Source organism: Trachymyrmex cornetzi, unplaced genomic scaffold (genome assembly GCF_001594075.2).
Source record: "Trachymyrmex cornetzi isolate Tcor2-1 unplaced genomic scaffold, Tcor1.1 scaffold223, whole genome shotgun sequence".
Taxonomy (NCBI): domain Eukaryota; kingdom Metazoa; phylum Arthropoda; class Insecta; order Hymenoptera; family Formicidae; genus Trachymyrmex; species Trachymyrmex cornetzi.
Window position 1 is genome coordinate 4,225,030 of NW_017296881.1, and position 21,700 is coordinate 4,246,729.

A 21,700-nucleotide genomic window follows, 5' to 3' on the forward strand; every position below is an offset into this window, starting at 1 on the left:
CGTAACTGTAAAATTCGTTACCGTTACCAAAAAAATGTAACTTTGTTACCGTTACAGTTACCAAAGAAAAAAAGTAACGCAGTTACTAGTAAAGTTACCAAAAAAGTAACTTGTAACTGTAACTTCGTTACAAGTAACGAGTTACTTCCATTCCCTGTATATAGTGTATATCTAATGGATTCTCAATCAGTTTCTAATGTTTCTATCATTTTGTGTCAAAGACTAAGAAAAAATTAATAAATCCGTCACTGATATACATAATTAACTTTCGCGTATACATCTGTAGTCGTAATAATCATAAAAAAATTCACTCACCAGTCGCTGGCACTATGTAGGCACTCGAATCTACTTCGGCGGATGAACTGAAAAACGAGAGATAAAAAAGATAAGTATTATAAATTATGAAAGGTCTACGAAAGTACTAAATTTAAATAATTAGAAATATCAAAGAAGACCTACTTAATTGTACATCAACCGTCAACATCCTTTGTTTACGATATCAAATATGTCGCTTCAACTCTGATCTCACATACAACTTTTGCACAAACTCCACTCAGCCCACTCTAAAAAGAGCTGTTTTTTTAGCTAAATTTCTTGCATTATTCGTCTTCTCTTTTTCTCTGTAACTTGGAGAGAAAAGGAAAAAAGATAAACTGTGCAAGAACTTTAGTTAGAAGGAACAAACTTTAAGTGCAGCAAGTGCAATAATTTCCGAAGCGATGTCAGCGACATCTGTGATACAAACTCTGAATCTCGTTGTCGCTTCATTATGCGTGATTACACGCGGTCGACTGGGTTGCAGGAATCATCTGCGATCTCACTGTACATTTATGATATACTCGTAGAATCTTAAAACGCGGATACAGACAATTACAAGGTGAGCATAATGATCTGATTGTAAACAAAAAATGTAAGGCCTCGAATGATATTTGAGTCCACTCGCACTCAAACTATCATCCAGGCACAAATGCTAAAGAAACGAGGTTATTCGGGTATCTTGTGTCTATGATGTAATAGCCTCGCCAATGTCACTATATATAAAGAAATGTATTTCTTTCTGTAAAAAAATCAATCCTTTCTAGTGTGCCGAAATGTCTAATCTCGCTCGCACATTGCGTCCTTTCTTGAAGTGCGTTCGTAGTCAGAGTCATCAGAGAAGAACCTATGCAGATGCAGCCGACCAAATGAAATTTACGTTTGCTGGTGCTAATCAGGTATGATGGAATGAAAATTGTACAAAGTAATAAAGTATAAGAGCAATTTTCAGCAAGAGACAGTGGATGCTTTCCATTTGATGACACAAGTGTCATTCTATCTGTCACTCTCTGAATGTCAAGGATAGAATGATGCTTGTGTAGATTTGTGTCATCAATTGGAAAGCACCCAGTGTAACACAATAAATCACTTCCTTTTCAATATTAACAACAAGGATATATTCATTATATAAAACTGTACCAACTGTGTCTCTTACTAAAAAATAACCATAGTCGTAATTATGCTATAGTCGTAACATTTAAAATGCTTTTTCTTGGTCACCAGGTGTTCTATGATAGAGCTGTAATTCGGCAAGTTGATGTACCCTCCTTCTCAGGTTCCTTTGGTATTCTACCAAAGCACGTGCCTACATTAGCAGTTTTAAAGCCTGGTGTAATTACAATTTACGAAGAGGATGGCTCATCCAAGAAAATTTTTGTTTCTTCTGGTACAATCGCCATTAATGAAGATAACAGTGTACAGGTATATATAAAAATGTCTTCAATACATTCAATGTAAGAAGTTTCTTCATTGAATTCTACAATAGCTTTTCATTTTTCTGTAGATTTTAGCAGAGGAAGCTCATCCAGTAGAAAACCTTGATAATTCGGCAGCAAGAGATATTCTTAATAAAGCTCAACAACAACTTTCTTCAGCAACATCGGACGTAGATAAGGCTGAAGCAGGTATTGCAGTTGAAGTTGCAGAAGCACTTGTGCAAGCTACACAATAAATGTTATAAGTAATGTGAAATTACATATATATACATATATATACTTTGACACACTACCAGTTAGAAAAAGGCATGTATTCAACATGTGTATCATAATATTGTTGTATAGTGTAACAACAATAAAAATGTGTTAAATCATGTATATTTATTAAAACATTGTGTCAAATTTTATTTTATATTAAAATTAATGTAGATGCAAAAAGAAGTAGAGGATAGTTGTTATAGATTCTTTATTGAGTTAGTTTTTATATTTGTTCATTAACAACATAATAAATATGCTGCTATTTACAAGCTATTTAGGTACATTGATTTTATTGCAAGTACTTATAACAGCCATAAAAATTTTCACGCTAAAATTGTTAAAAATTAACATTTCTCCAATCTCTTTATTTATTATAATAATGCAACATAACACTAAATTCTAGTTAAAACTTAAAACTTAGTATCTTAGTAACGTTATAGCAATAACGTTACAAATACTTTGGATGTTTATAAGTATTTGATATTTCCTTATTAACTGAGGAAATATCAAGTTCTTTTTTAGTAAACGTGCACTAGCAAAAAGCTTTGCTCATATAGATACCGCGTAGATATAAACAATAATAATGTATAATGTTCTTAGGGTTAACGCTATGGTTTGGGAACATACATTCAAAAGTTAAATAAATAATATTCTTAAACATACAATTATATTATTACATCATTTTTATATTTACCATAAATAAAAATTAGAAAAAAAAGTAACGTTAATATGCTGTATACTTTCAACGCTCTTAAATTTGTGACAAGTTCCTCAACAATATATATTTATAGACCAACCATACAAGAAACAGCATATTTGTAATTCAGATATCAAAAAATATATTAGCTATTCATTTTTACGTTGCACAAAAAATGATGAAACATATATTTATAAAACATTTGTTTATGTCAAAATAACTTATTTATATACAAACAATTGTATATTATTATTTTGTTGCAATTATTCTGTGGATATTGTCAGTTATTAATTTTTTTTTAAGTTACGTTTGTGAACAATTATTTTGAAATTGCAGACATCTTGTATATTATTATAATTATGCAACAGTAATTTTGTATGTATAAACACTTTTGTAAAAAGTCTACAAATATTTGGCACAAAATGTATAGATTATGTTATATGTAGAATCTCTTAACAGATTCTGTCAAATATAGCATATATATGTACAGTCGCATATTCTCAATTTGTCTAAATAAAATATTCGAAAGGCAAAAGTTGCCCATATTTAAAGCTATCAGGTGTAAAATCACAAATCTTTTGAGGGATTAGGCATAGAGATAGCATTATTGTTTTGCGTGACTAGTTAAAATTAATAAAGAATATTTGCGAATCACTGATTCCTTGCTACTTGACATTTCATCAAAGATGGTAACAACTTTTCCCTACAACATGCAGTTGTAGTATTGCTAGTATTCTTACAACAATTGCTAAATATTTTCTGTAGCTGCTGCAGTGTCTTTAAACAGATTACAACACAGCAAGAATCACAACCACCGGCCTCGGCGTTGCAGGAACATTTACCTTGCAAAGAAGACATAAAGTCGCTTACGAGTTGTACCGTATTTTTTCTCGTTATTTCGCCGACCGGGGTATTTGTGCAACTCTGACAATTTTGTACGTTATCGCATTTACAATCAGTACATTTACATATATCAGCATCTGCAGTAATCTCCTGCAAAACATTTCTATCTTTGTTTTTTACGTTATTTGTTTTATGCTCATACTCTGCAAGTTTTTGGCATTGTACAATGTCGATGTTTGCCGAAGTGTGTTCCGTATTCATTGCATTGACATTTTTTAAATTTTCCGTAGATGACTGAGTTTCCATTTCTAGTGGATAAGGCTCTGGGCCTACTAGATCTACTAAAGAATGAACTGTAGGAAAAGCATTTAGTTCTGACCAAGATTGTGCTCTCAATGCAGGCGCAGTTGCCAATGCCATCACATCTATCCAAGAGGAAGGTAATTCCTCTTCAGTCGCTATCGCGAGTTCAACGGCTTCGGACTGACTGTTTGTAACTGCATTTGCATGTAAATCCTGATTTGAAACTGCGATAAGAGACTCATTCTGTAAATTCGTATCATCGATGAATGAGAGAGTATCCATTTCGCTCTCGAAAAGGTGGGTTTCATTCGAGGAACTTATAATATCAGTAATATGACTAGTAATGCAGTTGGCACTATATAACGCATTGCTATCAGATAAATCTTCTGCATTTGATTGATTTACAAATACTTCATCAGAAGCAGTAACGGAATTATTTTTAAACTGTTTCATATTATTCGTGAAACTTGTTTCCTCAGAAATATGTGCTATTGCATTTTGTAAACCATCCTGCATAATCTTCTGCCTTAAATTTACCGGGATAGATTGATCCTGTCTAGCTATATTGTCACTATGCACTTCCGATAACGAAGTTGACTTGTGCAAATGATTCTGATGTCCAACAACATCCATTAAATTATCATGTTGTACATTTGATTCAGTCATTTGGTTAAATACTTTAAACTTGTGATAATCCTCATTATTGTTAAAAACATTAACTGCCTGTTCGTTAAAATTATCTAAAATATCTGTTGCAAGAAGCGCAACTTCGGTAGTTTTATTTGAATCTTCTTCGTCTTTGGTAGAAATATAACCGAGTTTTGCGTCCAACTTGCGATGCGTCATAATATCCATTACATTAGTAGGAGTTATTTGTTCCGCTGCATTTTTTGCAGATACATATGGCATGTTTCCATCATTTTGCATGAGATCTGTAGATATTGGTATGACAGCATACGATGGTATAGTAGTGTTGCTTGCGCTAACTTTTACAAGTTTCAATTGTAATTGAGTTAACCTTTTTTGCTTCTCAGCCACATCATCATCCTTGTTATCTTCATGCTTCTGTCATAAATAATTAAGATTTAATTAGATTAATACAAAACATATTAATATTGTTAATATTTCTATAGTTAATACTTACCGTATTGTTATTCATAGTTTTGTTATGTGTTTTTATATGGCTTTTTAAACTGTGAGGAGTAGTAAAACGTCGTTTGCAGTTTTGAAAGGTACAAACATATGGCCGTTCACCTGTATGTGTCCTTTTATGCGTTTTTAAATGATGCGAAGCTGTAAAAGCTTTTCCGCAACCCTTTTCTCTGCATCTTAAAATAAACAAGAAATGATATATATATAATCCCAAATATTTATAAAATATCCAATATGTAATAGCTTCTAGAAATTAACCAAGTTTTGTAATGTTTTTCTTTTGATTTATTTAATGTGTTGATATATAATAATTTGTAATGTTTTTTTTTATATTACAGGAAGTACCGAAAAACATACTTGTATGGTCTTTCTTGAGTATGAGTACGTATATGTTTCTTGAGATCGCTTAAAGTAGTAAAGAATTTAACACATCCAGTCTCTTCGCAGTTGAATGTATTGCCGCTATGAAGTCTTTGGTGAGCTCCCAGTCTGTAACGGGTATTGAACGCCTTCTTGCAGTCTTTGTGAGTGCATTCGAACGGTTTTACTTTTGTGTGTACCCTAATGTGGATCTTTAGACTGTAGGACGTGAGAAAGGCCTTGCCACAACTCGGCTCTGCACATTTAAATCGATACTCGCCTGAAAGTTTTGAGAATTCCCTCCACATAAAAAGATTGCAGGTCTACCTATCTCTTGCAGTATCTGAAAGCCATGCAGGTCAAAGCGTTCCCTTTATACCAGCATTGATGAATTAATAATATCAGTTGCAAAGCAGAATTATGTAAATATAGATTTCATTACTAACGTCATCACAAGGAAATATGGCTGTGAAACTTACCTGAATTCTTTCATCCATGGAATATGCAAAAACAAAAGCACATATAATTTGTTAGTATAGCAGATGGAACAAACTGCATATTGGACAAGCACAAAATGCAAAGCATGTTTTTTTTTTAATGATATAGGTCAGATGAGATAACATACACAACGGTATAATGAAAATTCAATGCCAAGATAAATATTTTAAATAAGATAAAAGATCTTAAAGATATTAAACTATAAAATATGCTAAAAATAATTATACATTTATGATCATTTTTATTATCAAGTTATATTTTTTTACTTATATGTTAGAAATTACTTATATGTTAGAGACATTGTCTTTCATTAAAAAATTCTCTATTCTAATTTTATCACATTTATTATTAAAAATCCTATAAACTATATTTTTATTCCTAATAAAAAATTATTCTTAAAAATTTACCTTTGTGTGTTTTCATATGGGTACGCAAATTTCCAATGGTACTGTATGTCCTGGTACAGCCTTCGTATTGGCAATTATAACGATTGATATGTTTCTGATTAATGTCTGGATCCATACTTTCAATCGTGACACTTTCATGAGAGGTTGCATGATCTTCAAGTAATACATCATCTTGATCTTGATGAATTCGCATATAAATTTCATCTGGATTGATGATATGATGAATATGCCTGTAAATGTTAATACATATTTTCAATATATATATTAATATATGTATATATAATTCTAAAAAAATTCTCACATTTCTATGAGAAAAAAATAAATAATTTTTGTCTCTTGCTATTTTTCTGTAAAGTTGATAGTACTTGAGTAAAAAATTATTAATTATAATAAAAACCAATATTCGGCGATTTTTAGTAATTAATACTTTGTTAATTATTGTGAAAATTGCAAAATGGTAGAGGACTTTTCGACTCAGTTTAGTCAGCTATACCAGCATACGAAATATTTGACGGTCATTTTGGGACACCCTGTGTGTATATATGTATATATATATATGTACATTTTAACAAATTTTTTTAATCTTATTTTTTTAGATGCTTAACATTATTTAAATAATATTTTTCGTGCTAAATATACAAATTCAAATGAGAATAATTATTATTATTTTCCGACTTTACAATCTCATTGATATACAAAATGACAAATATCCGCATGTGCCAATTTTACTATACATTTTGCTAGTAGGTTAAATATATATAATAGAATAGTATGAGTAATACGTTTGCTATACGTAGATATTAAAATTAAATTTGTAACAAATATAGCATGTGATTTCAATGCAACAAGAAAATGCAATTGTGTTAAATATTGTAAATAGTATTATAATATATATACAAATAATATTTCTACAAATAATTTTTATAATAAAAGTATAATAAATAATCATAAAATAAAAAATAATAAAAAATACATAATTACTCATAGTTTATTGCCTGTTCTAAGAATATGAATTGTCAACAAATAAAATAAAACATTTTATACTATCGTTATCAAATTCGTAACAATATATATGTAATATACTTTATTTCGAAATTATTATACAGTAGGCAAAATTTAAAATATCCGGAAACACACATTGACGATAAAATACATCGGCAATATAACCATCTCGGTATATCCATGTGCTGTCCTAACGCCGATTCTCCCCTCGAGCGATTTATGAATTAAAGTTATCGTTTCAAAACTCGTATAGCCTTATAAGGAGGGGACAAGGAATACCGACGAGGGTGGAAATGAAATATCGATGGTACGAATAAACTCGTAGATCCGATTGCAAAATCGATTCCAGCGATGTGAGGAACGAATGTGAGAATCGTGAGGTAAGAGAGCGCAAAAGATGGTAATAGCCTAGAAATTTGTCCAAAATCAGTCGGGACTCACTCGGCCGTGTTGTCATCGACAGGTAGCCCCTCATTGATAGCAGCATCGTCATCGGAGTACCTTTCATAATCAAATACTGCACTCTGCTCGTAGACTTTTTCGAAACTGGACAGGTCCAAGGTGTCGTCCAGACAATCCTGCAGATCGTGCGTCACTAAGATATTATCGAAATTACTCTCGATACCGTCCGCATTCTCATCCTCTTGAAACTTGTCGCTCTCCCACATCGCCATACTTTTTCAGGGCTGCGCGACAAACAAATCGCGCGACCAGCTCTCCGTCTGCGTTCTGACATAACCTACAATTCTACTGCAATACGATCGGCAAGGTAGGCAGCTGATGAAATCTTATTATCGATACGGAGAAAAATGTAGTCGAAGAAGAACTGATAACGACCACCATGTGATTCATGTCATGATGAAAAAAAACAAGAGATTCTGTTCTTTTTAGCTAAACTTCTTGCACGGTTCATCTTTTCTCTTTTTTTTTCCAACGTGGAGAGAAAAGAAAGAAAGATGAATATCAAATAAAAAGAACAGGCCTAAGCTGAATCATTCCCGTGGATGCGCAGGGTCCACTCAACACTGCAAATACTTCGTTGACCGTTGAATCAGAAGAAAGAATTTTATGAATTGACCAATCAAAGAATGCTTCAAAGCATTTGCAGCATGTAGTAGATCGCACCCGCAGTAGCTTAAAAGTAGTGGGGAATGGACAGCCAATCATGAGGCACCCTATTTTATAAAAATCCAATAATGGCTGTGTTCACTGCTCTTTGCAATTTTTGGACACATTCGTGTAAAAAAAATATGTGCAATCTCATTTCTGTTTAATAATAATGTTAAGGGGATGCTAAACCGATTACCTAACTAGAAAGGTCGATAGTACAGACTTTTTAAATTCCAAATTCGATAATAGTGGTGACATCTTTGATTTAATTTTTACATTATATTATATAATATATATCATTCTGTCTTACTCAAACGCATACATCTGTTCTTATCTAACAATGCCAGCACCATCTATCGCAAGACCGCGCAACTACTGCTACACGGAATTTCGGCTCTGTTGACAGTCCCAGTCCTCGCAAAGCACCTGCATCCATGTACTTATTCTATTCGGTGGAAATATTTCTTTTCTAGACTTTCAATCTTAGTTCTACAAACTCGGTATCGTTCGTTTCAATAATGTGACCTCAGCTGCACGCTTATTTTCAAGATATGGACTCTAAAACTCTTATATCAAACAAATATATATCTGAAGTGACAGCTGTACGAGCCAAAAGTAAGTGAATTTTTAACGAATTTTAAACTTTTTTTCGATTTTCTCATGAAATCCAGTGCAGCTGAAGTCCTGTTTGTGCGTACTTTAATTTATGTAATAATACTTTTGCAATCCATACATCCAATACGAAGATTTTTCACCGAATGGAAATGTAGGTAAAACAGGAGGTTTTAGCATCGCCTTAAAGTACGTAAGATTTTTAACAATTTTTATTAATAAATTATTGTTATTTTTTCCAATACTGTGTTTTTATTAGTAATCATCTGTGAACGCTTGAAATTTGCGCGTTTAAAATGGGCTCCCCCGTGATTGGTTGACAAGTTATGTTCCCTCTCCTACCCCCCTCCATTGCCATATGCGCAATGGCTCACTTGGGGGTCGATTCTATATTTAAACAAGGTGAAAATTATAGCGTTTTCGGCCCGACCGGGTTTGCACCAACCTGGGTTGGATTAATGGCGTTTTGCGCTCTCCTATTGGTAGAGCGTGTGACATCAACCAATAAGAAAGATTAATCCAACCCAGGTTGGTGCAAACCCGATCGGGCCGAAAACGCTATTAGAAAAGTAAGCAAATTTACTAGGTGTTGACCAACAATCGCGTTCAACAGACTCAACTGTGTGGAGCAAATTCGTGAGCACTCGCTACTATTGGTGTATTCTTCTAGATCATCCAATAACGCGACCAATGAAATTATCAGTATTCTAGTAAATTCACTTACTTTTGTAATTTTCACCTCGTTTCAAGATACAGAATCGCTCCCCTTGTTTCTTTCCACTATGGTTCATATCAATGGATCTGTTCGACTTGCTTATATTTTTTACGGGGTGATCCCGATTGACCACGTCTCGATTGGACACCACCAATCACAGCGACCGGTGCTTAGGAGCTTTGTAGTCTCAAGCGCTGTGAGTGGCCCGTGTCCAACTGGGTGCCACCCCTTTTTAGCCCGGATCCTCATACGGGCAACAGCGCTTTGACATCGAACGCTGATTGGTGAAAAACGGATGATGGGGGTAAATTTTACTTCCACAACCAGCTTTTCACCAATTAGCGCTCTGTGTCAAAGCGTTGCCTGTATGAGGATCCGGGCTTACACTTAGCATCTTCGCTTTCCCTCTTTTCATCGCCAAGTATACATATATCTATCTCATTTTAAGTGTAAAAAGTGTAAGCAAGTCGAACAGATCAAATGATCTGTTCTTTGCAGCTTCACTTTCTACACTCAAAAATGATAGAATTACACCTACAAGCGTGAGAGGGAAAAAGAAAAACTGAAAAGATAAGAATTACAAGAGATCAATTTCAGCTCGAAAAGAACAGACCTAGCATTTCTCCCTTTCTCAAGTGAAGTAAAAGAATAAAATAAGTGCCATTTAATCACTTGAAGACGATGTTCTCTCTTTAGCAGTCTATATGCTTTTCATGTGAAAGAATACGTTCCACCTCTATTTTCTACAAGTTTTACGGACGTTAATCTTGTCTTTGTTACTTTTTATTGTGTACTCTACTCGAAAATGGAAGACGTATGTATTTCCGATAAGTGAAGAAGGTTCATACAAAGACATCGAGGAACTTGACATTCCTTGATAAGAATTTCACAAAGTTTCTGGAGCAATGGATGAGAAGCAAACAGAAAATCCGTAAGTTTCAAAGAAAGGCTTCACTAAAAGATTCCGTATAAATATATTTTTACGATTCTGTTTTTCGCTTTTGGTTTTCTTAGGTTATAAAATTTATTTGGTTTATAAAAATTATCGCTGTTCTAATTTACTTGCAAATATTGAAATATATTAAATCTTGAAAAGAATACAAATTTTGTTAAGAAGAATTAAAAGCAGCTTGATTTTTCAGAATCTCCAAAGATCATTTAGACAATACTAATGTACCTGTGATAACAGCTGATTTAGAGATGCTTAGCATAGATATTAATTCGCCACCTACAGAAACCAAGAGGATTCTTAGGAAAAGGTTGTCTAAGCCTCCTTCTGTAGACAACGATTCTACAGAAATGGTTAAACGAAGGTAACTGATAATTTTATAATATTTGAAGTTTCCATGGATATTTTCTTTAAAGAAATTGTGGTTTATTTTTGTGATACATCATTAAATGTCAATGTTTTTTAAACATTGCAGTTTACTTCATCACAGTGACTGATACTTCGCCATGTATTTGAGGATCGATTACGTATCTTGAAACAATGTAAAAGTGAACAAACACTACAATATTTATGATTTCATTAATTAGTCACTTAATAAATTTATTCATCTTTGTAATTTTCATCTTGTTTCAAAATAGATAATCGACTTCTAGATTCTCACCTTGATGAAATAAACTGCAATGTTCATGAAACAAAACATTTAATAATATATCAAGGTATAGAGAGACATAACTTGTAAATTGCTTAGCACTTTTTTGAAGATAATTTTATATTAGACTGTGATACATTTTCATATGTGTCTAATAATACTTTGTATATAAATAAGGTGTAGCTTGAGACCAAAAAAAAGAAGGATCTATGAGATGGAGGAGACAGAAGAAGAAATTGTCAAGGAATATTATTTAGATAAAAAAATAAATAAGAAACCAAATAATCTTGAAACAATATTTGAAGAAACCCAGAATTCGGACGACGATACTACAATACGTATGAGTGCAAAGAGATTTAAGAGAATGTTGATGTTTGCTCCTACAGCTTCCAAGCTGAAGAAGAGACGTGCGAAGATACAAAGAGTTTTTGGATCTAAGGTCAGGTATAAGAGATGTGGTTCGATGCAAGCTCTTATAGATAAATTAAATACTATCAGAGAGAATTCACCAATAAAAATTGACAGCGAACTCAAATGATATCAGATTTCTCAATGACATATTTAAATACCTTTTTTTTTTTGAGAAGATATCTGAAGAATAACATGTTATGTATACTTCAGTTATGTATATTTCATGAAAAAAATGTATCAAAATTATTTTATAATCACATTTAAGAGATAATATTTAGATGGAGAAATTTACATTTCCATCTATTAAGAATGTTATACTATATAGAATTTTTTGTGCAGGCATTTATTCGATTCTCGCATTGTAGATTTACATGTTCCGAACTATAAGGATGTAAGGACCATAATGTGTGATAATTATATTTCTATTTGCGTATTTGAGATTTATCTCGCTTATATTAACAGCAATATATATCATACAAGAAGCAATAATGTATCTTTTATTTCTTTAAGGCTAGTACTTCCTCATTTCGTCTACATTGAATCATGATAAAAAAAAGTATTTCATTTTGACACGTCCTAAATTAGTATGTCTTTATTTCTGAAATCGTAATCCAAGCTATTAATGAGGAGATCAAAGCCTTTGGCAAAGCTTAAATACCATATATTGCATTTTAGTTTACATTCAATTCAAAACTTTATATACATACATTTATTATTAAGTAACAATGAAAACACATTTTTTCATAAATATATTAAATTCTTTGTACTTTGTAATATAAACAACTTGTAAAGTGCGTAATATAAATAATTTTTTTAATCGCCAATGTTTCTTCAATATTAAAAATGGAAACAAAGACTGATCATTTAAAAATTTAAGTACAAAACCTCTCATTATTTTAGGGATGAAATTCAATTTTTTTTTTATGTCATGTTTCATTATGTATATCACATAATTATCATATGTATAATAAGACTTATAAATTGCATTTATTTTAAGATCAATATATTGGCGATTGTGTATTTCTTATCTAGAGTATTACTACATGTTGTATAAAATCTTGTATTTATTTGTACTCTTATAAAAGGCGCTAATTAACGAATATAGAATTATACAAAAAATAAGAAAAATTACATAAAGTTAATATATTAAATCTATGTATTTTCGCATTAATATTATATAAATATAAAATTTGAATATAATTATCTTAAATTCGGTAGATAAAAACACTATATAATACTTCCTCACATCATGTCTTATTCATCCTCAAAATGCATTTCGTCGCGTACTTATCACAGCCATCGTATTCTTTAAATCTAGCTTTATTTTCTTCGTATTCCTTACTATCTAATTTAACACAAGTGCATCTGGATGAACCTTGTGCGGTCTCGAAAAACATTCTTGGTACTCCCACCCAATCTCTATCAATTCCACCGCTGTTAAATAAAAATGAATTATATAATTACATATTAAAAGGTTTATTTATCACGTTTCTTTAATTTTCCTTTAATATGAAAACAATGATTATTAAATAAATTCCTACCTTCTTTCAGTACACCAGAATACAGTACCAATATCTAGATTCCATTCTACATTACAAGGTGGGAACATTCTGTCCTGTGCCTCTTCCAATGCTTTCTCCTTTTTAAGAAGTAATAGCTTTTCTTGTATCTTATAAAATTCTGCAGTTGGACTACCATCTTGATTATAGTATCTACCATATAATTTTCCTAAAGAAAATATAAAATACTTTAGAAAGTATTACATACGAGTTGATCCACCTCATGCAATGTCTACAGAACATAAAACATTTTTTGCAGTACAAAGAGATTAAAATATACCTTTCCTTCCTTGCTGAGCAGATTGATAAAATATTATAAAATTATTTTAGCTTTTAGGATAAAGAAATTCTGAGATGGATCAACTGCTCCTATATCCCATGGCAGTTTAAATAATTGTACCTTTGTAAATATAGTTTGTTTTATAAAATTGTACCCAATCGTTCAATGCTTTCACTTGTTGCATCGATAAACTAGATATGTCATCCGTTAAACCTCGATCATCAAATTCTCCAGTGATAAATGCCAAGGAAGCATCACGACCTACAAATAAACAAAATTAATTTTATATATACAAATATGTATATAGTAGACGTTTGAATGTGACATAAGGAACCTAATTACCAGTGAAAGCATGATAACTTCCTCCAGATCCATAATGTTTTTCTCCTTTCGTTACATCGAAGACTTGGCCTAAGATCGAAAGATATAAACCATTCTCCAGATTTGTATATCGTTCTAATTCGCTTATAGTGAACATCTTTGACTCGCCAGAGTTTTCATTTGATCCAAAATATATCGTGTCAGCTAAATTTAATGTTCCTTCCATTAATTGAGACTTGATCTTGTCATAAAAGCCGCGCGAATATAAGAAATACACGATCGCCAATAGCAGCGATAGCCAAAAATATTTGGAAAACATAATTACGCTGTTTACAAACGCTCGTGAATTCCAGCATGGGCTATTCCGATTTCTGGTGATCTTCGATGATCTACCATGTTAGATTACAGAATTCTGTATTACCGGCCAGAGATCTGTCGTATTATTTGGAATCGTTGCTAGGCTAGATACACAATTATCTTGTAGCGAATCAATATGCTTGACAAATTTATTGTACAATTGAAATATTAACCTAAATTATTATTTTCATCTGCCCGATGAAGTATAAAATACAATGTAAGTATATATATATAATATTCACATTTTATTTGTAAAATAATAACATTGCAAAAGTTTTTATAGATTTAAAATATTTTCTTAAATTTATACAATTTTTTGAATTTTTTATAATCTAATATTCATTAAAATTAATACTTATTCTTTAATTAGCAAAAATACAAACAAAAGAATGCAAAATTTTGTGTAAAATTAATTATAAGAAGATAATATCATAAAAGTAAATACAAAAAAAAATTAGTAAACATTTAAATTATATATTTACTCCATAAAGAATTATATCAGATAAACGCAATTGATATATTAATCAATAAAGTTCAACAACAAAGATAAGATCAAGATTTTAAAAATGATATATCTATATAAAATAAAAGAGTTATTTTATAATATATATATATTTTTAATTTTTATAATCTATTTTATTAAATTTGATAACAGAATGTGTGCTGGTACATTTTTATTTAATGATTCATCATGTTCAATATTTTTATCATTATAGACTTATTGCGTTATAATGGAAGAATATAACCAATAATATATTACCAAAACGAAAAGCATTGCATTAGTGCGGAAGATAGATAGAATAAATACTACCAACTTTTTGCGTAATTATAATATAAATTGTATAATTTTAACTATATAAATTGTATAATTTTGGAAACGTATGTTCTAAGAATTTGAATACATAAAAATCTGACTTGTAACCCCTTAATAGTTCAAATTTTATAAACATCTAAACAATGGAAATATCATCTGTACCGCTTCCATAAAATCAACACATAATACGTATTAATAGCGCAAGTTGAAATTAATTGTAACACGTATTACATATTGTTCAATTGATATATAGTTTTATAATCACATAATATAATCATAGACACTCTCGATGTCGCGCGATAAAATAAACGCATAAATCGCAATATTATGACAGATTCAATTGAGTGAACAAAGATATTACGAACAAAAAATAATTAATTCTCAGATGTGTGGGCTCCCGGCTCAAGAAGGTTGAATGAATAATTAAAGATATCAATTCCCATAATTTTTTCTTTTATTTCTGCATTTCCATACATAATAAAACTTGGTGATCGATGAAAACAATTAACAGTATGTTTAGAAAACCAAAAATAGAATCTAGAAAGAAGAAGAGAAAGCAATTAAATCTGAAAAATTATCCAAAATTCGAGCAAAAAGGGAAAGAAGATAATTTATTTGCCAACTTAACATATTTACTCCCAGAGTGATTAAATAGTACATCTATATAGTCTGTGTCAGAAATAAGAGTTTTTATATTAAATTATTTAATCGGATTCGAATGATCTAAAACCCATTTTTTTACACTTTAGTCCAGCTTTCTGGTCAAACGAGCTTTCAGGTTGTCACGAAACACACATTCGATCAGCTCGATTGCTTTATCTGACTGATAAGCGGCGTACACATACTTGAGTTTACTTGTTTCTGCTAGCTGATACTAGCAGATAACCACCGGTAGGCCAGGGTGACGGTGAATGACGTTTGAGAGATGTTGGAGGACGGTGGTCACGCTTGGTTAACCAAGACAATCGGGATCAACGGTCAGTCGTGCGCCAGCGTGTATCCTTGTTGCACCGGGAGTCGTGCACCCGCGACTTTCCTTGTGCTTTCTATCATTCGCGCGCCTCGCGTCATTTCGCTCCTCGTCGATACAGTATAAAGTGGTTTGTCCTCTATCGCGTCCCAGTTTGATTGAAGATTGTGACTATTGTGGCATGGATCGGTTTTCGTAATTAATAAGTGTTTTATTTCACTCTGCACACTGTTTCGCGCGGCTGTTATTTCATTATTTGTCGTTAAATGAATTTAACGGTGGTGTTTACATGCGATTCATTGTGAAAAGTTAATGAGACGAGACGCTGAGGGAGTTAATTTCTATGCTGCCCACGTTGGGACAAACCTTTGTAAACGTCGCACAGATATGCGATTTTTTAAAGAAACTGCTTAATTTTTATAAATTGTAACTTCGCGTTTTATAAAAGATAGCAATAAATTATTATTAATGAAAGACAGAGATTTAAAGATATTAAAGAAAAAGTTAAGAAAAGAGAACCATTTCTTTCTCTGCTGGAAAACATGGGTATTAATAGTACCTAACTCGATAAAAAAAATAGTCAAATTAATTTCTTCTTTAATTTCTTTTTCTCAGTAAAAATAGAAATAATGCAGTTTCATATTTCCTCCCTATTTTCTGAATGCACTGCCTGTTTATGACACTTAAAAATTTACTCTGGCGAAAATAAGAAAGAGAGAATTGGAGTGTAAATTATATAAATATAAGGGGAGAGAGTAACTGAAGCGTAAACGAAGTTTCTAGGAGGCGAAAATTGAAACAACGGAATGTAACTCAAGCGGAACAAGTTAAAATGACATCAAAATGAATCGGAAATGATTGAAAAATGACTTTTAATGATTATTTTGACATCATTTCGATATCATAATGACTTGTTGTTCTGCTTGAGAAACGTAGGCGTTTACATTTCTGTTACTCTCCTCTTATAAGGTAATGTACCAGTTAATGGATATATGATCCAATTATTATTCAAAATAACAAAAATTTTAAATATTTTTTACTAATATATACGGCTCTAAATAAATTCGTCTTATTAAATTTTGATAAACAATAAATTTATTTAGAGGCGTACTTACATATCATTAAAAGCTTAGTATTAAAAATTTTTGTCATTTTGTCCACTAAGTGATCTATGTTCTTTAATTGTTTGCTATAACTAGTACATTTACCTCATTCGACTTACGCTCCAATTTCTATTTTTACCAGTAATGGAATTCTATAACTCATTATGCAATCGTTATATGCTTGTAACGTAGTTGCATTTTATATTGTAAAAGTAAAACAGCTGCACAACTGTCATTATAAATACATAACGAGTTACATATAGTAGAATACAGGGACTAGGTAGTTAAGTTATCATTATATACGCAACAGATCACCAAGTGTTTTCGTCCTATTCAGTTTCGCACCATATCTTCGTAAAAATACCGCAAAGAAGGACATCATCGGACGCGCAAATAAGATCTAAGAATTCAATTTGTCTCGGTCAGTAGTTGCTTAACGCACACTCAGGATAGAATGAACGGCGGCGAGCATTATGATCAAGTTAACGCGGTTCGCGTTCGTCCTGCTCACCAGTACGACAGCTGCGATTTTCTGCACGCTATTACTATCTTCGGATTTTCTCACCACCTACAGAAGGTCTTCCGCATCACGGAAAGAACAGGTGTTCACAAGAGAAGAAAAACAAGAAAATAGAGGGTCTACTACAAAATCCGTCTCTACTATAAAATTACCTAACGCGCAATTCGAGACGACGGCTGTCTTGAATGCGAATCTCCTTGAAAGAGGCTTCACCGATAAACAGGTAAAATGTTGACCACCTTATATTACTATGCAATCTTTTACCCTTTACGAATCTAATTAATTCCGTTCTTATGTCAACATGGTATTGTGAGAATAAAATAACAATGCTAATAATAATGATAATTTCTATTATTTGAAGCATTTTATGGAAATTGATATAGATTTGCTAATTGTAACTACTTAACCAAAACATAAATCGTGATGACATTAAAATGACATCAAATTGTGTGTGTGATCTAAAATTTATATTTCAATCATAATGCATTTTAACGTCATCTTCACATTATTGTGATTTGTTGTTCTATATATATACTTGGGTGTTAAATTTTTAAAAGATTATGCTAAAACTACATCAAGAAGCATTACGTAGTAATCTACCTCGGTATAGAATCGTACAAGAAGGACTAACAATGCTTCGTTTGTTTGCCATTAGTGCGAAATGTCGACAAAACATTTTTATTATTAGGTGTTAAACTTAATTCCTGCCGTTTTTCGTCTCCAAAATTGATTTGTTTCGAAGGGAAATACCTTACTCAAAGTATTATTAATAAAGTATTATTAATTAGTAATAAAGTAGAAAATACTTCGAAACAAATCAATTTTGGAGACGAAAAACGGCAGGAATTTAGTTTAACACCTAATATATTAGCAATTATTATCTAAATAAATAATATTCGTAAAGGACTCTTAATAATAATAAAAATTAAATATGAAAACAAGGCATGTAAGAGTCAATACCAATGGTATTGACTCTTACATGCCTTGTTTTCATATTTAATTTTTATAATTATTATCTATTCACACTTAATATCTATTCATTATATTAGGAAAAATTTGGATGTATTATGGCGTGTTTTCTTCAGATAGAAAGTATATCTCCTCTCGGAAAATGGTTATTGGCGCCGGAAGGGAGTTCACCCCCTCAGTCGAACGCCACCAATAAAACTTATTTGATCCTGATTTGGAAGCATGGGCAATTTCTGGAACGCAGACACATCAGACATTTCACATCCATCAAGTTAGAAAATTTTTAATTTTCTATCTTTTTTAACAAAAATAATTCTAAACAAGGATACTCAAAGTAATACAAGCCGTGGGTGGTATTTGTCATTTGTTCTTTCGAACAATAATTTTTGAGATACTTATAAAGACTTAAAAGTAATCGATTAAAAATTGTATAATCAATTTTTATCTTACCAGTAGGTTTGTTATTCATACAGCAACACATTTAACTTGACATTCATTTTACGAAAATATTGAATTAGAACGAAAGTTCGTATAGCACCTCAAAATTTAAACAGTTATAATAACCGAGTTAAAAATGACCGAAATTTAAATTTTAAGAAAAGATTTTAAAGGGTTTCCTTAATTTTCTAAAGTTTACTATGTTTTTTGAGTTTCTGTTCGGTAATTTTTACATACAGAAAACAATGAACTAGACTAGAAAAGGAAAAATTTTCTCTTTATTTTGTGGGTCTGTCACGTCCCAAAAAAACTAGCGAACATTTTCAACTTTCTAATGTGAAAGCTTAAAGTATACTTTACAATACAAAACCATTTTTAAACATGCTCCTAAGATTTTTTGTTACTGAGTAATCGCGATGAGTCTTATCGCGAATTAAAAAAAAAGAAATATGTTGACTTTGATTACTCATAACTCCGTTAAAAATCATTGTACCGTAATTCAAAACAGATTCTTAAAGCTGAAATTTTGTGTTCCAAACTAATAAAAATTCGTTCTAGATTGATAAGAAATTATATCAACCTTCGGCTAAAAAGATAATAATCGGTAAAATTGCGGTCACGCGACTTATGTCTGTTTCTATCAATGTAGATTAACATTAATTTTAGTTCACAACTTGCTCTTCAAGTTTTCCTCATTCTTAAAACCAGAAAAAATAAAGAATTAGTTGAATCAAGATTTACATTAAACTACATTGGTGGAAACGGGCAAAACGTGACTTCAATCAAACTCCAATTCATTTAATCAGCACTATTAAATAATAGATATGAATAAAACTATTAAATTAATAGAATTATGTTTAATATATCAAAAAAAAAAAGAACAACGAACTGTATACTAGAAATTTCGTCTTGAGCGATTCTGCTAATCGGGATAAATTAATCGGAGTTTGGTTGAAGTCGTCTTTACTTTCACAGTAAACATCGACAAAGATTTACAATATCGTATATTTTAGGTTTTCACCGTGGGATCAATGTTCAGTGCAGAATTGCCTGCTAAGTTACAATGAAAAGGATCTGCATCGAGCAGACGCCGTACTATTTCATTTACACCTCACGAGGAATCTATCTGAATTACCGGCGAGAAGCCAGGCGAATCAACGGTGGATCTTCCTGACAGATGAGTCACCCTTGCACACGTTTGTGCACGGTCCTCAAAGACTGTCGAACTACGATGGTCTGTTCAACTGGTCCATGTCATACCGAATGGACAGCGATGTGCCGGTTCCCTATGGAAGAACAATACGAACCTTCAAAAACTTTCCGGCCAAACATTGGGACACTACTGTGAGAACTTCCAAGACCAAACTGGTCGCTATAATGGGCAGCAATTGCGGTGGTCGTAACGGACGGTGGTCCTATGTGAAGGCACTCAAATCGTTGCTTCACGGTGACCTGGACATCATCGGAAAATGCCTAGGTGGCAACAAAACCGTTTGTCCTGGTCATTTCGACAAGGACTGCGTCGCTTTGGAGTCATATAAGTTTTATCTGTCGTTCGAGAACTCCAACTGCCGAGAATATTTGACGGAGAAGATCTTTTGGAACGCGTACCGCAAATTCGCGGTTCCGATAATAATGGGAGCGTCACGGCAGGACTGTCTGCTATTGTTGCCACCGCACTCCTACCTCCACGTGGACGATTTCGCGGACGCGAACGCGCTCGCTGACTACATCAGGTATCTGGACCGCGACGATGAGCGTTACTTCGGATATCATGAGTGGCGCAATCATTATCGGGTGATCAACGAGCACGGCTACTTCGGCAGTGTCTCCAGGCACTATTGTCGCATATGTGAGGCATTGCATTACAACTCCGTCGTGCCGAAGGTCTACACGAATCTTGAACACTTTTGGAGCAAGGAGAGAGACTGCGTTCCAGCGAGCGCTTAGGATACGAGAGTACAAAGAAAACAGATTTTTTTGTTTTCCGATAACTAACGTCAAGTTTCCTGCTTTAACGTGTGTTTATTGTGTCTTTCTCGTCCACGCTTATCGGCGCTGGTTGTCGGAAGGTAGAAAATCCACTTCCTTTGTACTTATTGCTGCTTATATCCTTAGATTATTCTCTACGATCATCTAGTCTTTCAAGTGTGTAGCCGTGAAGCGTAGATGAATTAATATATATATATATACGAATCAGTGACTTGGAAACTTTAGCAATGGACGGCATCAGTGGTTCAATGTCGAACTATCGAAACTTTCAAATGCATTTTAAATTTATAGAAATTGTGGAGAAAAAGAAAAAATTATTGTTGTAAATCGATATGATTATTATTAATTTGATATTGTTAATTATGATAAAAAAAGTTCCTGCATTTCTTTAAATAAGAATTGAAGAATTATTTATAAAAACCTTAGAAAATAGCTACATATATTATTTCAATATAATTTATTTAATATAAGCAACAATGTTTAATAAACGCTTTTGTGTATATTATAGATATAAAATAAAACTAATAATTGTACATTAAAAAATACATGATAAATATTACAATTTTAGTTAATGATTGATACATTAGTGTTATATAAAATTAATGGAATTAAAATATCTGCGTAGTAAAAATAGGCCTGTTCTTTTTAACTAAACATCAT

General features: G+C 32.2%; 5 protein-coding genes across 17 annotated transcripts; 3 read left to right on the plus strand and 2 right to left on the minus strand.

The window, feature by feature from the left end:
* The first annotated feature begins 764 nt into the window (after nucleotides 1–764).
* ATPsyndelta (ATP synthase, delta subunit) lies at nucleotides 765–2,129 on the plus strand. Its single transcript, XM_018506065.1, has 4 exons — nucleotides 765–877; nucleotides 1,083–1,214; nucleotides 1,540–1,737; nucleotides 1,820–2,129. Exons 2-4 carry the CDS (start codon nucleotides 1,092–1,094, stop codon nucleotides 1,985–1,987), a joined length of 489 nt encoding a protein of 162 aa, XP_018361567.1. The 5' UTR covers nucleotides 765–877; nucleotides 1,083–1,091; the 3' UTR covers nucleotides 1,988–2,129.
* Nucleotides 2,130–3,098: 969 nt separating this feature from the next.
* LOC108760203 (zinc finger protein 148) lies at nucleotides 3,099–8,021 on the minus strand. The gene is made up of 5 exons (XM_018506010.1): nucleotides 7,713–8,021; nucleotides 6,270–6,499; nucleotides 5,362–5,644; nucleotides 4,997–5,180; nucleotides 3,099–4,917 (listed from the first exon to the last, which is right to left on the minus strand). The coding sequence occupies exons 1-5, from the start codon at nucleotides 7,943–7,945 to the stop codon at nucleotides 3,358–3,360; spliced, it is 2,490 nt and encodes an 829-aa protein (XP_018361512.1). The 5' UTR covers nucleotides 7,946–8,021; the 3' UTR covers nucleotides 3,099–3,357.
* Nucleotides 8,022–10,302: 2,281 nt separating this feature from the next.
* LOC108760259 (protein tantalus) lies at nucleotides 10,303–11,891 on the plus strand. The gene is made up of 3 exons (XM_018506081.1): nucleotides 10,303–10,639; nucleotides 10,851–11,021; nucleotides 11,484–11,891. The coding sequence occupies exons 1-3, from the start codon at nucleotides 10,614–10,616 to the stop codon at nucleotides 11,842–11,844; spliced, it is 558 nt and encodes a 185-aa protein (XP_018361583.1). The 5' UTR covers nucleotides 10,303–10,613; the 3' UTR covers nucleotides 11,845–11,891.
* Nucleotides 11,892–12,911: 1,020 nt separating this feature from the next.
* Nucleotides 12,912–14,322, minus strand: LOC108760453 (neuferricin). 2 transcript variants are annotated; one of them, XM_018506455.1, is made up of 5 exons: nucleotides 14,212–14,322; nucleotides 13,899–13,967; nucleotides 13,677–13,817; nucleotides 13,259–13,445; nucleotides 12,912–13,151 (listed from the first exon to the last, which is right to left on the minus strand). In XM_018506455.1, exons 1-5 carry the CDS (start codon nucleotides 14,231–14,233, stop codon nucleotides 12,965–12,967), a joined length of 606 nt encoding a protein of 201 aa, XP_018361957.1. In that variant the 5' UTR covers nucleotides 14,234–14,322; the 3' UTR covers nucleotides 12,912–12,964. The 2 variants fall into 2 exon arrangements, with proteins under 2 accessions (XP_018361957.1, XP_018361955.1); XM_018506453.1 differs by having other exon boundaries at nucleotides 13,899–14,322.
* A 56-nt stretch (nucleotides 14,323–14,378) lies between these two features.
* Nucleotides 14,379–21,341, plus strand: LOC108760451 (alpha-(1,3)-fucosyltransferase 7). Of its 12 annotated transcripts, none has more exons than XM_018506449.1 (4): nucleotides 14,379–14,451; nucleotides 17,459–17,864; nucleotides 18,727–18,881; nucleotides 20,062–21,341. In XM_018506449.1, the coding sequence occupies exons 2-4, from the start codon at nucleotides 17,595–17,597 to the stop codon at nucleotides 20,996–20,998; spliced, it is 1,362 nt and encodes a 453-aa protein (XP_018361951.1). In that variant the 5' UTR covers nucleotides 14,379–14,451; nucleotides 17,459–17,594; the 3' UTR covers nucleotides 20,999–21,341. The 12 variants fall into 12 exon arrangements, with proteins under 12 accessions (XP_018361951.1, XP_018361954.1, XP_018361942.1 ...); XM_018506452.1 differs by lacking the exon at nucleotides 14,379–14,451 and adding an exon at nucleotides 15,399–15,458; XM_018506440.1 differs by lacking the exon at nucleotides 14,379–14,451 and adding an exon at nucleotides 15,916–16,388 and having other exon boundaries at nucleotides 17,432–17,864.
* The last annotated feature ends 359 nt before the right edge of the window (nucleotides 21,342–21,700 follow it).

Bases quoted from the DNA above. Each gene is read 5' to 3' on its own strand.
- LOC108760259 (XM_018506081.1), top strand. From the start codon at position 10,614: ATGGATGAGAAGCAAACAGAAAATCC. The intron at 10,640-10,850 runs GTAAGTTTCAAA...TTGATTTTTCAG, and splicing joins GAGAAGCAAACAGAAAATCC to AATCTCCAAAGATCATTTAG. The intron at 11,022-11,483 runs GTAACTGATAAT...TATATAAATAAG, and splicing joins ACAGAAATGGTTAAACGAAG to GTGTAGCTTGAGACCAAAAA.
- LOC108760451 (XM_018506449.1), top strand. From the start codon at position 17,595: ATGATCAAGTTAACGCGGTTCGCGTTCGTCCTGCTCACCAGTACGACA. The intron at 17,865-18,726 runs GTAAAATGTTGA...TGTTTTCTTCAG, and splicing joins GAGGCTTCACCGATAAACAG to ATAGAAAGTATATCTCCTCT. The intron at 18,882-20,061 runs GTTAGAAAATTT...CGTATATTTTAG, and splicing joins AGACATTTCACATCCATCAA to GTTTTCACCGTGGGATCAAT.
- ATPsyndelta (XM_018506065.1), top strand. From the start codon at position 1,092: ATGTCTAATCTCGCTCGCACATTGCGTCCTTTCTTGAAGTGCGTTCGT. The intron at 1,215-1,539 runs GTATGATGGAAT...CTTGGTCACCAG, and splicing joins CGTTTGCTGGTGCTAATCAG to GTGTTCTATGATAGAGCTGT. The intron at 1,738-1,819 runs GTATATATAAAA...ATTTTTCTGTAG, and splicing joins ATGAAGATAACAGTGTACAG to ATTTTAGCAGAGGAAGCTCA.
- LOC108760203 (XM_018506010.1), bottom strand. From the start codon at position 7,945: ATGGCGATGTGGGAGAGCGACAAGTTTCAAGAGGATGAGAATGCGGAC. The intron at 5,645-6,269 runs GTAAATTTTTAA...CAAAACTTTCAG, and splicing joins CCATATGAAAACACACAAAG to GCGAGTATCGATTTAAATGT. The intron at 5,181-5,361 runs GTATGTTTTTCG...GTTTATTTTAAG, and splicing joins ACTCAAGAAAGACCATACAA to ATGCAGAGAAAAGGGTTGCG.
- LOC108760453 (XM_018506453.1), bottom strand. From the start codon at position 14,196: ATGTTTTCCAAATATTTTTGGCTATCGCTGCTATTGGCGATCGTGTAT. The intron at 13,446-13,676 runs GTACAATTATTT...TATTTTCTTTAG, and splicing joins AACAAACTATATTTACAAAG to GAAAATTATATGGTAGATAC. The intron at 13,152-13,258 runs GTAGGAATTTAT...TTTATTTAACAG, and splicing joins TTCTGGTGTACTGAAAGAAG to CGGTGGAATTGATAGAGATT.